The following is a 14,019-nucleotide window of genomic DNA, read 5'->3' as shown; positions in this document are numbered from 1 at the left end:
ATTCAAATCTGAATCTGAAGTGGCTTAAGGACGATAATATTTGTATTATAAGTAAAATATTTTAAGACGATTGTAGATTATGATTTTTATATGAGATAAAATGTCAATGAATGAGTGTTGTCGAACTTAAAGATGCCTTTTACAAACATCCTGAAACGCACACCTATTCACTTTTAAAAAATAGGCTCATAGAGATATCAAAGTATTTCTTCAAACAAAGGACAAAGTTACGCTTTCATGGTATAGAACATTGAGATCTAGAAATAAATTTGTTTTATTTATATTCCCTAATTGTAGCGTTTAGTAGGTTACTATTTACACATATATATGTCTTGCAAAATCTATAAAGATATATCGTCCAAGACGTATATAACCATCTTACTTAAAATAAAAAATAAAAAATTTAAGTACATGTTCTAATTTACACTGACACTCCCTGTCAATTTTGTTGATTTTTATTTATATACTTTTATATTTATTATTATATTTTAGAATACTGGTTTTATGTAATAATGGAGCAAGGGGATCTCAAAAAACTGGTTTTTATATTTATTTTTAAAAATCACCTTCAAGTATACATAGTGACAGATCACGCAGTCATAGCTAAGTATAAAGAAATCTATGATTTCACTTTCATAACGTCTACTCATGTAAAAGTTTGCTGTAAATTAGCCGAAATATTGGGTAAAACTTATTAATACCGTATAGTATAGGTTTCCGAGAACCATGCTTTTGTTCCTAGCTTAACCACAAACAGTATGTACATATTATTGATAAGAATAAAATTTAGACTACCTTTCAGCATGACGATACGTAAAAATAAATAGGCTCTAGTATATAGATAGTTTCTTTTTAATCAATGTTGAGATTTTTTTTACTTTTTTGTGTTATAACAAAAGAACCAGAATCGTAAAGCATGTTGGGTCACATACATTTCTGTAACGAGAACATTTAAGCATTTTTGGAATAAACGATTTTAAGAGGGATTCTGTTTGCCATGGCTAGGATTCATGAAGGCTCATATGTATGTCAATGATGGGTAAAAAAATAATTCATCACAAATTTTTTAACCACATCCTTTATTATGGAATTCAAATCAGGTTCGTTCCGAATGGAGAACATTCAGATACGATGTACGTTTAACATGTGTGTATAAAAAAACTTTTCTGGTGAAGGTTACCGGAACGTATGTGACCCAAGCGTCAAACATTTTTGAATATATGAACTAAAAAAAGATTTGAATAATTTTATATTAATTAATTTATATTCAGAATATTTTCTTCTAGTCAGAAGAATCCACAATTGCAAAAGTAGGAAAAGAAAAGTTTTCATCCTTAACTGGATATTTCAATGAGAGCAATAAAAGGATTGATATAGTTTTAGTCTTTAAGGATGATGGTAACGATGAGACGAAAAGGATGCGTTTAAATTTCTTAATGAATGCTATTCAAGTCGGTTTAGAAGCTGAAGTGGAATCAGGAAAAGTAAAAAATAAATACATATTTATCTTATTTGTAGTTAATATTAAATCACATATTCAAACAAATGATGTTTTAGATGGCCGATCATCGAAATTTAGTTTTCGTTAAACTTCATGCTCCCGAAGAGATAATTGAACAATACGGATTGTATTTTAACGAAAAACGATATTTTAAGGATAGCCATTTAGACTTTGTTAATCCTATATTCAACATTTTTGGAACGAAAAATGAAAGGGAGCTCCTTAAAATAGTCAGGTAAGCAATAAGGCTAAAGAGGGACTAGGGCTAATGTTATGTCAAGTTAAAGGATACGAGGCAGAGAAAAATCTGAAGTGTAAGGAGTAAAGCTCCAAATTAATGTTATAACGTTGGATAATGATAGTTCGATCGACAGGTTGCCACTTTAATTAATAAGGTTGCAGATACCATCAGTAAATATCGTTTTATACAAAAAATACTCCATATTAAGGTAATATTAAGATTGAGAATATTTATTAGAAAAAGGTGAGAGTACTTCTATAATACTGTGGGACATTTTTATTATTGGTTTTTATACTGATATCATATTTACCGGATAAATTTGTAAGAAACGATGGGATGTTTACCGCCAGAATCCCATATCAGTTTAAATTAACGCTTAATACATATTTAGTATATTTGGCTAGCCAGTTTTGAATAAATTGAAGGACCTGTTCCATATTAAGATATGGTTTTTTAAAAATATTGTAATTATAAATTGTAAATACCTAATTAGAGTGAAACTACTATTATCCATCTGTTTTACAGTTGGACTACCATGGAGATATACCAATATCACAGGATGAGCCTGGTATTCGTTACGTAATTTTGGTAGTGGTAAGATTTAGGATTTTTAGTATTGTATAAGTTTATAATTTCGTTTCAATTTTTATGCAGTAAACGAATAAACGGTACGCAGTGTCAGATAGAGCAAGATTAGCATTTGCCACAGGTCTTATGCAAATTGGGACTCTGCTATCTTATGGTCTCTCAGATTTGCAAAAGTTTAATAACCATTTCAAAACATAATATAATAAATACATGGTAAAGTAATACTACTTATAACAACCAAATATTTAGCTACACGAACAGGTTATCAATAACACCGTTTAAATAAACTTACTGAAGAATGTACAGTTGGTCAAAGACCAACTAATTTGTTTCTGGCTATGCACTAGCTAAATCCGGCCTTGATGTTTCGTCTCCGAATTGCGTTACGAGATTGCGATGATCTATTAGGAATTATTATTGGGAAGAAGCTATGACAAAGCTTTGTGAGAAAATCTTATAGGCGGTCATGTTGCATCTTTAGCATGAAATTAGTAACTCGAAGTTGGTGGAAACTGCGATAGTTCAGCATGGGATAAACCTAAAGGACTTGTAAAACGTTAATGAGGACTATTTTTGGAATTCGTCATTTCCGACAAGAAATAGATATAAATATTTTTTTATTTGTATGCTCCTTTTTTGGGTTTAAGATAAATAAAAACAATTCATTAATTATTGTTTTACAGGTATTGGGGGTGGTGCTCGACTTTTTTCTTCGTTTTACAATTCCAGCAACAAGTGAGTCACTGGGGGAAAATATTAGAAAGGAAAAGCGCATTAAAGAGAAATATTTCGTACGCAAAAGAATTGCTAACTAATTTAAATTTGAAAGTGATAGTTTTTGGTTAACTAAATCATTTTATGCAAAACTGTCTGGTTGTTCTGTCACGTAATAGAAGTTTCTGGTATCAATTAAAGATTGGATATATATTTGTTTTTTTTTTGTTTTTGTAATTAAAAACGACGCCTATATGAAGACAAAAGTTATTTTCTACTTTTCATACGTATCTTAAAATGTAACTGAAGGAGATGTCCTCCAAAACTAATTTTTATAACTAGCTGTGATGCAATTTTGAATTATTGTAACTATGACTAGACTTAATCTGCAATTTCTAATTAATGATACAAAAGTCAAACATTAATGAACTTCTTAACAGTTTTATACACTAGTATTATATTTTACGACTCTCTTGTAAATTCTGGTTTTATTATGTGAAGGTAACATAGTTCAAGGCTAGCTTAGTATGCATTAATTTTCTTTGAGACTAAACATCAAAGGTGGTTTTTTATAACAAGGTACTAATTTGGGCAATCGAGACGATTCGCCAGTAATAAAAAATGAAACAACAATCATAAAAAACATTTACAGAAATATATGTTTAGAAGGGTCAGGGTTTGTTTTGATTGGAAATGGTTTTCTTCATCTTCTTCACTGAAAACTTCTAAATTAGCCTCAAAGTGGTCCATATGACTATGGAGAATGAAAAGTTATTTGTATAATAACCAAATTTTTTATAATGACGCTGCTTATGTTTAATTTTTTTATGTTAATGGTGGCAAACGAGCAGCCGGCCTACTTCATGGGAAGTAGTCACCGTTACCCAAGACATCTGTAACATAAGATATGTTGCGGCAATGTTGCCAACCTTGGTTGTCGAGGAAAAAGGAAAGGGTTGGAATAAGAAGATGGCAGGAAAGGGTGGGAACAGGGAAAGGGCAACCAGCTCTCACCATAGGATGAGACCATTCAAGACTTCTTCAAGCCGATCTTCTGTGCGAGGGTGGTGCTTCCCCGGTCGAACGAAGATATAGTTACTTGACCACAGCCTAGGTTCTATCACCAACAAAAGTTTTTTTAACAAAATTTAAGATAAAAATCTCATTGCTTACTACAGTAGTCGTACTAATACTAGTCAATATATCAGGTTATATGTATCAGCGGAAGGTTGGGGGACGAAAACACATGTCAAACTAAGTCTGTTATAATCAAATCTCTCGGGCCAGCTTGTTAATGAAGAACAAGATTACAGTGTGACTAATAGCTTAAATTTAAAAAAAATATAGTCGTATAGACTTTTATTCATACTATTTTATATATTTTAATAAGTTATATCTTAAATTGGTTATCCAGATAATTATCTGTCCTCTAATCAGAAATTGTTTAAATTTTGAGGGTATTTTATTTATATTTTTAAGTATAATTTATATTTTCTTTAGGCTATTTCCGCCGGAAATAGTGGCGTTAAAGTGTGCTGTCCATGGACGATCGCCATCCGAGTGTCTTGCTGGTGGGAATTCCTGAAGTTGCAATTTTTGTCTGAAATCAACGGATTTTTTCTTTTATTATTAACAACATATTTCCTAAAAATATGAACCTTATTGTGATAAAAAAATATTGAAAATTGCATATTTTAAAGGCGCTCGATTCGTACGCTTCATTTTGGGCTTGGAACTCCTCTTGACGAGCTATACGAGCTTCCTTTGTCTCCAACGTGGTGCGTCTATTCTGTCTGGTTACGCACTGACTATCCGCGTTCTCGGCAAAATTGAAGCTCTGCGATGCAACTACGAGTTGTAATTCGTTCATCACCATTAGAATGGCTGAATGTCCTCCATTAAATAATGCTGTAGCCAAGAATGCAGCAACTTCGACTATTTTTAGGCCAACATGAAGGTGCTTGGGAGCCAATCGCCGAACGGTCGAATTAAAACTTTCGTTCGCGTTCTGCGTAAGACCGCCTAATGAGTCAAGGAAGAACATCTGCCGAAATTTCCTTACCTCTATTGTTCCGTAATACAATGGTACTGAGGCAGGTATACGTAAAAGAGTCTATGTGTGACCGCTCCGTTCTAACTACTGCACGCTATGGTTCTAAACTGTCGAGCGGTCACTTAAGTGCTTATAGCATCGGGAACAATGCGAATTCAGCTTTAAATTTTTTACCACATATTCTTAAGTAGTTATAGTTACGATTTATGCAATTAAAACTCATCACCTTACCTATTAGTTCATTTTTTTTTATTTATTCTATGGTTTTATTTTGTTTCATATTTTAGATTTGTAAATTGTATATCTCATTTCTCTTGATTACCTTCAACGTTGTATTGTATCTATCATTCAATGCTGATCTGAGTTATTTATAGTTATTTATGAACAAAACCATAAACCTAGTTCATTTAGTTCATTTTTTTTTAAACTGCAATAGTCTTCTGACTAGCTTCGTCCTATGCCTCTCTTTATTGTATCATATCGCATTAATTGGCGCAAAACTCAAAGCCTGCTTCATCAAACTCCTCGTCTCTTAAAATAACTTCCCACCAATATCTAAACATATTTTACCTGCTGGTAATTTACTAATATGAACGAGTTTATTTGTTTTAAAAGTTTATAAAAATGTGCCCGTCAAATAACTGACAATTTCTCGCCCCATCTCACCGCTCACAGGACGCAGGAGTGACAACCAATATAGCGAGGACTAAAATAAACTATATTTATTAAAATAACCCTTAAATATTTTTATCTCGCAATGGCAGAATAATTATGTTTTCTTGTAAAACAAAACAAACAATTTATAACCTTTCCTTCAACTACAGGATAAAAAAATTGTAGGTAATTTTTTTTTTATCATACACATAGGGTGTCCCAAAATTAACGCAAGATTTGAATTAAATAGAAAACGCCGTTTTTATAGTTATATTTTTATTGACTCATAAAGTACATAGGATAGGGTTATGTATGGAATAACACATCGGACAAATGACCTCCACGGCTTTGCATGCACATGCGCACTCTTTTGTCGAAATTTTCCATGACCATTCTGCATAAATGTGGCTGAATTTCGTTGATGCAGCGTTGAATCTCTTCCTTTAATGCACGGGTGGTTGTGGGCTTGTTGACATAGACTTGTGATTTCAAATAACCCCATAAAAAGAAGTCTAATGGTGTTAAATCACACGATCTAGGAGGCCAATTTTGATCACCGAAACGAGAAAGTACACGACCTGGAAATGTCTCATGCAGTAATTGAATTGTTTCACGGGCTGTAGTATGACATGTGGCACCGTCTTGTTGAAACCACATATTGGACACATCAATATCATCCAATTTTTTTCCAATTTTATCGAGCACCAGTAACAGTCACTGCTTGACCAGCATCATTTTCAAAAAAATATGGCCCAATTATGCCTCCAGCCCAAAATCCACACCATACAGTCACGCGTTGTGGATGCATTTGTTTTTCGACAATCACATGTAAGTTCTCCGAACCCCAAATGCGACAATTTTGGCGATTGACAAAGCCATCAAGATGAAAATGTGCTTCATCGCTTAGGATGATTTTGCTCGAAAAATCAGGGTCCATTTGTTGATGTTCAATAATCTATTCAACGAACTCTCTTCTCTGTGCATGGTCATTAGGCTTCAATTGTTGTGTTAATTGAATTTTGTAAGCATGAAGACACAGATCTTTGGTGAGTATACGCTGTAGAGAGGTTCTTGAAATTTGCAATTCTTGTCCACGACGTCGAATTGAGGTTCCTGGATTGTCAGCAACACTCTCACGCACTGCTTCGATATTCACATTTGAACGGCTTGTTTTTGGACGACCAGTGTGTTTGGCGTCTCCAACGGATCCAATCTCCATGAATTTTTCAATTAATCTCTTCACAGTTGACGAAGTTAAAACACTATTCCGACCATATTTTGAATGAAATTTTCGAACTGCAGCCGCCAAGCTTTCACTATTTTTGAAATATTCTTTAATAATGAAGACACGTTGTTCTATCGTGTAACGCTCCATTTTTAATAACCCTATACTGTTAGCTGTCAAACTGCTTTTTTTTCAGGGTTGCCAACACTTCACTGCACAAATGACGGCAAATTCAAATCTTGCGTTAAATTTGGGACACCCTATATAATCTAAATCATCTTTCCGAAGTTTGTTATTTGGAAAAATCAAATTCATATCATTATTTTGGTAGAGTGAGATTCTTAGTTAGGTAAAAATGTGAAAAAAAAGTGTGATAAATACCTATTTAAGTTGATTAAATATATTTTTTTTAACTAGTATTTTAATTTTTCTATAAAATGTTTACTGATTAAAAGTTTATAATTACCTATGATTGAATGTGCAAGAATGAATTCTTCACATTATAAGTAGATGGAGTTGCAATTTGTTCACCGGTTTCCCCCGTTGTCGCTGATATATTCATGGAAGATTTCGAGCTGCGAGCCCTTTGCTCTTCTCCAATAAAATCTTTAATATATAAACGGTATGTACATGACACCTTCACTATATTAAATTAAAATAAAACATCTGCCTTTCTGAAACACCTTAATTCTATCAATAGCAAAATACAGTTTATTATATAATTAGAGGCAAATAATTATTTAGCTTTCCTTTATCTACATGTCATTAGGAATCCTGGCAATACTTTGGGACATACTGTTTAGAGGACACACACACACGAATAGGTATCTCAATGGTAATTGACACCACCACCCTATCCAATTAGCTACCGTCGACAAATCTTTGTTACAGAGAGTCCAACACCTATGTGATGCTAAGCACCAAGAGGCCGAGCTGCAGCATGTAAAACATGCCCTCACCACTAACAACCTCCCCGTGCCTCGCCAGCATCGCAAGAACCACTTGAAGCCACCCACAGTGAAGCGACAACCTGCGATATTACCATATGTGAAGGAAGTTACTGACAGAATACGCAACATCTTGAAGAAGTTTTCGATCAAGAGTACCAATCCTTTGCAACAAGCAGGTGTATACAAACTCGATTGTGACTGTGGTTTGTCATACATTGGACAGACAAAGAGGAGCATAGGTACAAGGGTGAAGAAACATATCTCAGATATCAACAAAAGGCGTGCGTCGAAGTCAGCAGTGTGTGAACACACAACGGACAAACCAGGCCACTACATTCGGTTTGATAAACCACAAATCCTCGCTCGTGAAGACAGGTATATAGCGAGGTTAATCCGCGAGGCTATTGAAATTAAAAAACATCCCAATTTCAATAGAGAAGATGGCGGGAATCTATCCAACACCTGGGACCCCCTTCTTAAAAATATAAAATCCCATGTCCGTGACCAGACCGCAGGACCTCGAGACACCGTAAGCGCATTTTGCCGGCATCCAGAGCGGTACGCCAGAAAATCGGATGCGGTAGATGATAAATGACAATACCAACTAACAGAAATTTACATCTCGTCTGTCCGTGATCACGGTTGCTGAAAAGTAACCGAAACGTCGGGAGTATGTAGTTAAAAAAAATAATAATCGCGTAGTATTATCCGAAGAATATTAGTTTCATTTGCTTCGGATAGTTTGTTTTCGCCGTTTTCCGACTTTGAACGGGGAGAATGCTTTTATATACATACATATAGTATACCCATAGGAGAATGTTCCACCCTTAAACAAACTCATTTCTTAACAGATTGTTCCAATTGTTAAAACTTATTCTGTTTACCCGTAATACAACATTGAAAAATATCATATATTTTTTTAAGTTGCTTCTCATTGACAAAAATCTACTCATACTAGGTTGATTTTCCATACATTGATTTTATAAAATTAAGTCCAGTTTTTGTGTAAACAGTTTAACCTAATAAATAACCGACAAAAAAATGGAGAAAAAGACCTTATTATAAAATATTATAAAAAACCTTATTATAAAATATTATAAAAAAGACCTTATTATAAAATATTATAAAAAACAGTACGCGACAGGGACCAAAACTGTCAAAATAAATAGTCAATACAACGATGAACTCAATATTAGTTATCAGAAACTAAATTGTTACGAGCACATCCATAAAACTAAATCATCACTAAAATTTTTATATACAAATATAAGAAGTCTTGTAAAAATTGATAAATTAGATGAAATAAAATGCATACTACACTCAATAAAAAGCACTATACATATAATACTGATTACTGAAACATGGATAAAGTCTGATTTAAATGCAGCATTACTTGAGATTCCAAATTATACGCACATATATAGTTATAGAAAGGGTCGGATTGGGGGTGGAGTATCTGTATATATTCATAGTTGTCTTAAGCATGAAAATGTTGAAGTTATTAATAGAGAAGAAAACGAATACATTTGGGTATATATAGAAAAATATGCAATTAATATTGAAGCTATATACAAACCACCTAATACAAAGAAGAAAGATTTTATAGAAAGCTACAGTCGACAGCTAGAGAAAAAACATAGATGCTTAATATTTGGAGATTTTAATATTAACCTGCTAGATGATGACCATAATACAAATAACTATAAGAACATGATAAATGATGCTGGATATACAAACCTTAACAATCTCAATGAAGACTTTTGTACAAGAGAAACACACACAACAAAATCTATTATAGACCACGTTGTGACAAATATGCAAGGTGTGAATTTCCAAATGGCTCTTCTTTATACCCCATTGTCTGACCATAAGCAGATTTACCGAGATATCAAACAAATTAAAGTTGATAAGAAAAGAGAGACACATGAGTACTTGGCAACTGACTATACTGCTTTATATAAATCAATGGAAACAACTGTGATCCAAAATAAAGACTACGATTATGAAATATTTGAAAATTTAATTAAGACTAAAATTCAAGAAAATAAATGCACAAAAATAAAAATTTTAAATAAACCCAGAGAAGACTGGATAAACAAAGAGGTGTTGAATAGTTTACGTGATCGAAATATTGCCTGGAACCAACATAGAGCTGATATTAAAAATACCGAAAGGGAAACAACATTCAAAACCAAAAGGTACGAAGCTTTCAAAACTACACGAAATGCTAAAATTAACTTCTATTCTAACGCCTTTGAAAAATGTAATAAGCAGCCAAGAAAAATGTGGAATTTAATTAACAGTCTCTTCAATAACAAAAATATCATACCTAATATAAATAAAAAATATCATACCTAATATATATAAACTACCTATATCATAAATAATTCTTATGAGATTTGTCAACTTTTTAATGATTTCTTTTCCACTGTTGGTTCGGATTTAGTAAGTAAAATACCCCAATCATATCATCAAAAACTTACTTCCAGTCTTGCACATTCACAAAATAACACTATTCAGTCATTGGCACCCACCACAAAAAAAGAGGTTGGTGAAATAATTGACAAATTGAACGTAAACACAAGTAAAGGCATCGATGACATCGGCGTAAGAGATATAAAGTGTATAAAATACTTTATTCTAGATAATCTTATTGACTGTTTTAACAAATGTCTTACACAAGGAAAATTCCCTGAAAGTTTAAAGATTGCTAAAGTTACGCCAGTTTATAAATCCGGAAGTAAAACAGATCCTTTTTTTTTTTTTTGATGACGCAGGGAAACTCTTTTTACGAGCCGTCTCACCGGCCTTGGTGGGGCCGGAGAGGATGTGTGAGACTCGACCTGGGCAGGCCCCTACTCACTAAAACCACTGCGAAAGCCATCGGCCGCTATGTTGGTGCACCCCGGATCTGTCAGCAACAGGGCACACCAGCGACTGGCCGGTCCTGGCAAAGACCGGACTTACTCCCTCGGAGAAAGGGGGTGATCCCGGCAATTAGTATCGCCCCGACGACGCCGGGCTTTCACAGGGGCCGGGTTACCAGCCCGACCCCAGCCCGGAGTGCAGGGGCGCTATTGGAGGCGTTGCAAATATCGCCTCCGGCGCACCCCCGTCCGTCGCCTGCGGAGGGAGGGTACATCAGCCGCAACCTCCCGTTCCCGCTCAGATGCCTCCTTCGTGGACATGACCGTCTCACAGAAGGAGGACACCGCCATCCAGGACCTGTCACTCTCAAGCATCTTCTCCGCGACACTCGAAAGCGACAAGCCCACTCCACCGAGCGCCGCTACAAGCTCTTGGCGCTGCGCAGCCCATCTCGGGCACACCTCGAGGGTGTGCTGGGCCGAGTCCACCGCAGCGCCGCACTCATGGCAGCCCCCTCCCGGCTCTCTCCTGGCCACCCGACACAAGTAGTCACCGAAGCAGCCGTGCCCAGTGAAAACTTTCGTCAGACGGAAAGTGAGGGGTTTGCGTTTCCGCCTCATCCAACACTCTAGGACCGGACGGAGCGCAGCCGTTGTACGTTTACCGTACGGCTGGCCCGCCAGGTCCTCCCCCCACTCGCGCATAAGGCGCGACTCCCCCTGCCGGCGAACCGCCCGGATCTCCTCTGACGAAGGGTTCTCTCCGAGAGCTCTCCTACCCGAGATGTAAGAGAACACCTCGGCGAGAACCGACGCCACAAGATCCCAAGGCGGATCGCCGGCAAGAGCCGTCGCTGCGGCCCAGGAGACCGTACGGTACCCCCTAACCACCCTCACCGCGGGCGCCCTTTGCGCTGAGCGCAGAAGGGCCTTGACCCCGCGGCTCATCGGGCGATCAGCCCAAACGGGAGCACCGTACGTGGCTATACTCCGACAGACACCAGAGTATAGCCGCCTGCAAGCTGCGCTGGGACCTCCGAGGTTCGGGAGGAATTTCCCCAGCGCACCTGCCGTCCTCATGACCTTCGGCCCCAACTCCCTGAAATGGGGCACGAAGGTCCACCCTCCGTCAAGGGTAAGCCCCAGATATTTCATGGTCGGGCTCACCCTGACCCTCCCTCCTCCTATGAGGAGGGTGGCACCCGGTGGGGGTCCTTTCCGCCCAGTCCCGCGGAAGAGGAGGGCTTCGGTCTTGTCGATTCTGACCCGAAGCCCCAACCTCTCTATGCGGCTGATCACAAGGTCAGTTCCGACCTCGGCCAGCCGTACCGCCTCCTTGTAGCTCCGTCCCCGGGATAAGACGAGGGTGTCATCTGCATAGCAAATGACACCCATCCCGGGGAGGAGGCGACTCCGCAGGACCCAGTCATACCCGACGTTCCACAAGACAGGTCCCAATACCGAACCCTGTGGAACGCCGTTGTTGACTGTCCACCACTCTATGGACCCCCTCCGATTCTCGACTGCCACCCTCCTCTGGGAGAGGTAGCTGCCTAACAGCCTCCTCAGATACAGGGGCACTCCGAAGTATTCGAGTGCCGCCTGTATTGCGCTGTGTGGGAGGCTGTTGAAGGCGTTGGCGATGTCCAGCGACACCGCCAACACTACCTCTCCTCTGCGTTCCGCCTCTTCCGTCACCGCCCTCAGGCGTTTGAGGGCATCGACGGTCGACCGGTGGGCTCAGAACCCGAACTGAAACTCTGAAAGTCCTGGTCCCGAGCCTTCCTCCAGGTGCCGAACAAGACGGGTGGCTATGATCTTCTCAAAAGCCTTCCCCGCCTCGTTCAGCACAACCACCGGTCGCACCGCCGAAGCCGAGTCCGGAGGCCGGCTGCCTTTCGGAAGAAGGCATAGCCGGCCTTCCTTCCAGGCCCTCGGGAACTGCCCGGACCTCAGGCAGAGGTCGAACAGCTCCCTGAGGGCACCTCCGAGGTGCACCAGGGAGAGGGCCAGAACCCTCCCTTGCACCCCGTCTGGACCCGGTGCGCTCTTCTTACTCTGGAGGCGAGCCAGAATTGCCTCCATTTCAGATTCCGTGACGGTAGGCGGAACGCGGTCGCCCTCTTCCAGCGTCTGCCGAGCCATTCTGGGGGGAGTGAATCCCGCCGGGGCGTCGGGGAAGAGTTCCCCGACGATCCCCCTCAGAACAGTCGGCTGGAGCACTTCCGTGATGGGGACCGACTGGGCGCAGATTTTATTCCGCGCCCGCTTGTACGGTCGGCCCCAGGGGTCTCGATCGAGCCCCTCCACCAGCTCCAGCCAGGCTGCCTCCTTGGCTCGGCGGATGGCCTGCTGCAGGATCAACTTCTTCGCCACGTAGACCCTGTACAGCCGGCCATCACGCTCCTCGTCCTGGGGGCGGCGTCGCCTGCTCCGGGTGTATGCCCTCCTGGCCCCATTGCAGGCGACCCGGAGGTCGGAAATGTGGTCCGACCACCAGTACACCGCACCCCGCGGGGGTGGACATCCAACGGGGGGCATCGCGGCTCTGCAGACGTTACGGAGAACGTCCCCAAAGCGACTAGCCCCCTCTTCCACCCCCAACTCCCAACTTCCCGGGAGACTCCAGCGGCCGACAACGGCCGCTTCCTCAGCCAGTTCCCGGTTGAGCTTTGATAATGCCCAACGCGGAAACCGACTTCTCTCCCGGGACGACGAGGAACTCGACGCTGGACTCCGGCGACCGGCAAGAGTGGCAGACACTTCGAACCGTATGTAGCGGTGGTCCGAAAGCGTCTCCACTCCTGCCTCAACCCTCCATCCCTCCACTCTGCGTGCGATGGTCGGAGTGGCGAACGAGACGTCCACCACTGAACCTCCCGACCTTCGCACGCAGGTCTGGACTGTCCCCGTGTTGAGTAGGAACAGCCCGGCAGTTAGCGCCCATTCCTCCAGCTCCCTTCCTCTGGGTGTTGTGAGGGGGTTTCCCCACGCCGTGGACTTGGCGTTGAGGTCCCCCATCACAACCACCTGGAGAGGCGCTAACTGCCCTACCACCGGCCCGAGAGTGTCGAGAAAACTCTCAAAGGCCGATAGGTCGCGGTTCGGGGAGAAATATACCCCGACTATGGCAATCTCCCCCCGAACCGCCGCCACATACCACTGGCCCCTCGCCTTGACTGCGAGGGGGCACGGCGCCCGGCCGCGTGACGATCGCCACGGAGCC

At 40.3% G+C, this 14,019-nt stretch overlaps 1 protein-coding gene across 2 annotated transcripts; it reads left to right on the top strand.

Moving 5' to 3' along the window:
• The first annotated feature begins 421 nt into the window (after positions 1-421).
• Positions 422-3,255, top strand: LOC116767873 (anoctamin-4-like). 2 transcript variants are annotated; one of them, XM_061526898.1, is made up of 5 exons: positions 422-539; positions 1,287-1,484; positions 1,558-1,736; positions 2,268-2,336; positions 3,014-3,255. In XM_061526898.1, exons 1-4 carry the CDS (start codon positions 513-515, stop codon positions 2,323-2,325), a joined length of 462 nt encoding a protein of 153 aa, XP_061382882.1. In that variant the 5' UTR covers positions 422-512; the 3' UTR covers positions 2,326-2,336; positions 3,014-3,255. The 2 variants fall into 2 exon arrangements, with proteins under 2 accessions (XP_061382882.1, XP_061382881.1); XM_061526897.1 differs by lacking the exon at positions 2,268-2,336.
• The last annotated feature ends 10,764 nt before the right edge of the window (positions 3,256-14,019 follow it).

Source organism: Danaus plexippus (assembly GCF_018135715.1).
Source record: "Danaus plexippus chromosome 3 unlocalized genomic scaffold, MEX_DaPlex mxdp_30, whole genome shotgun sequence".
In the NCBI taxonomy this organism is placed as follows: Eukaryota; Metazoa; Arthropoda; class Insecta; order Lepidoptera; family Nymphalidae; genus Danaus; species Danaus plexippus.
The sequence above is the reverse complement of the archived record's forward strand: the minus strand, read 5'-3'. Positions and strand labels throughout refer to the sequence as shown.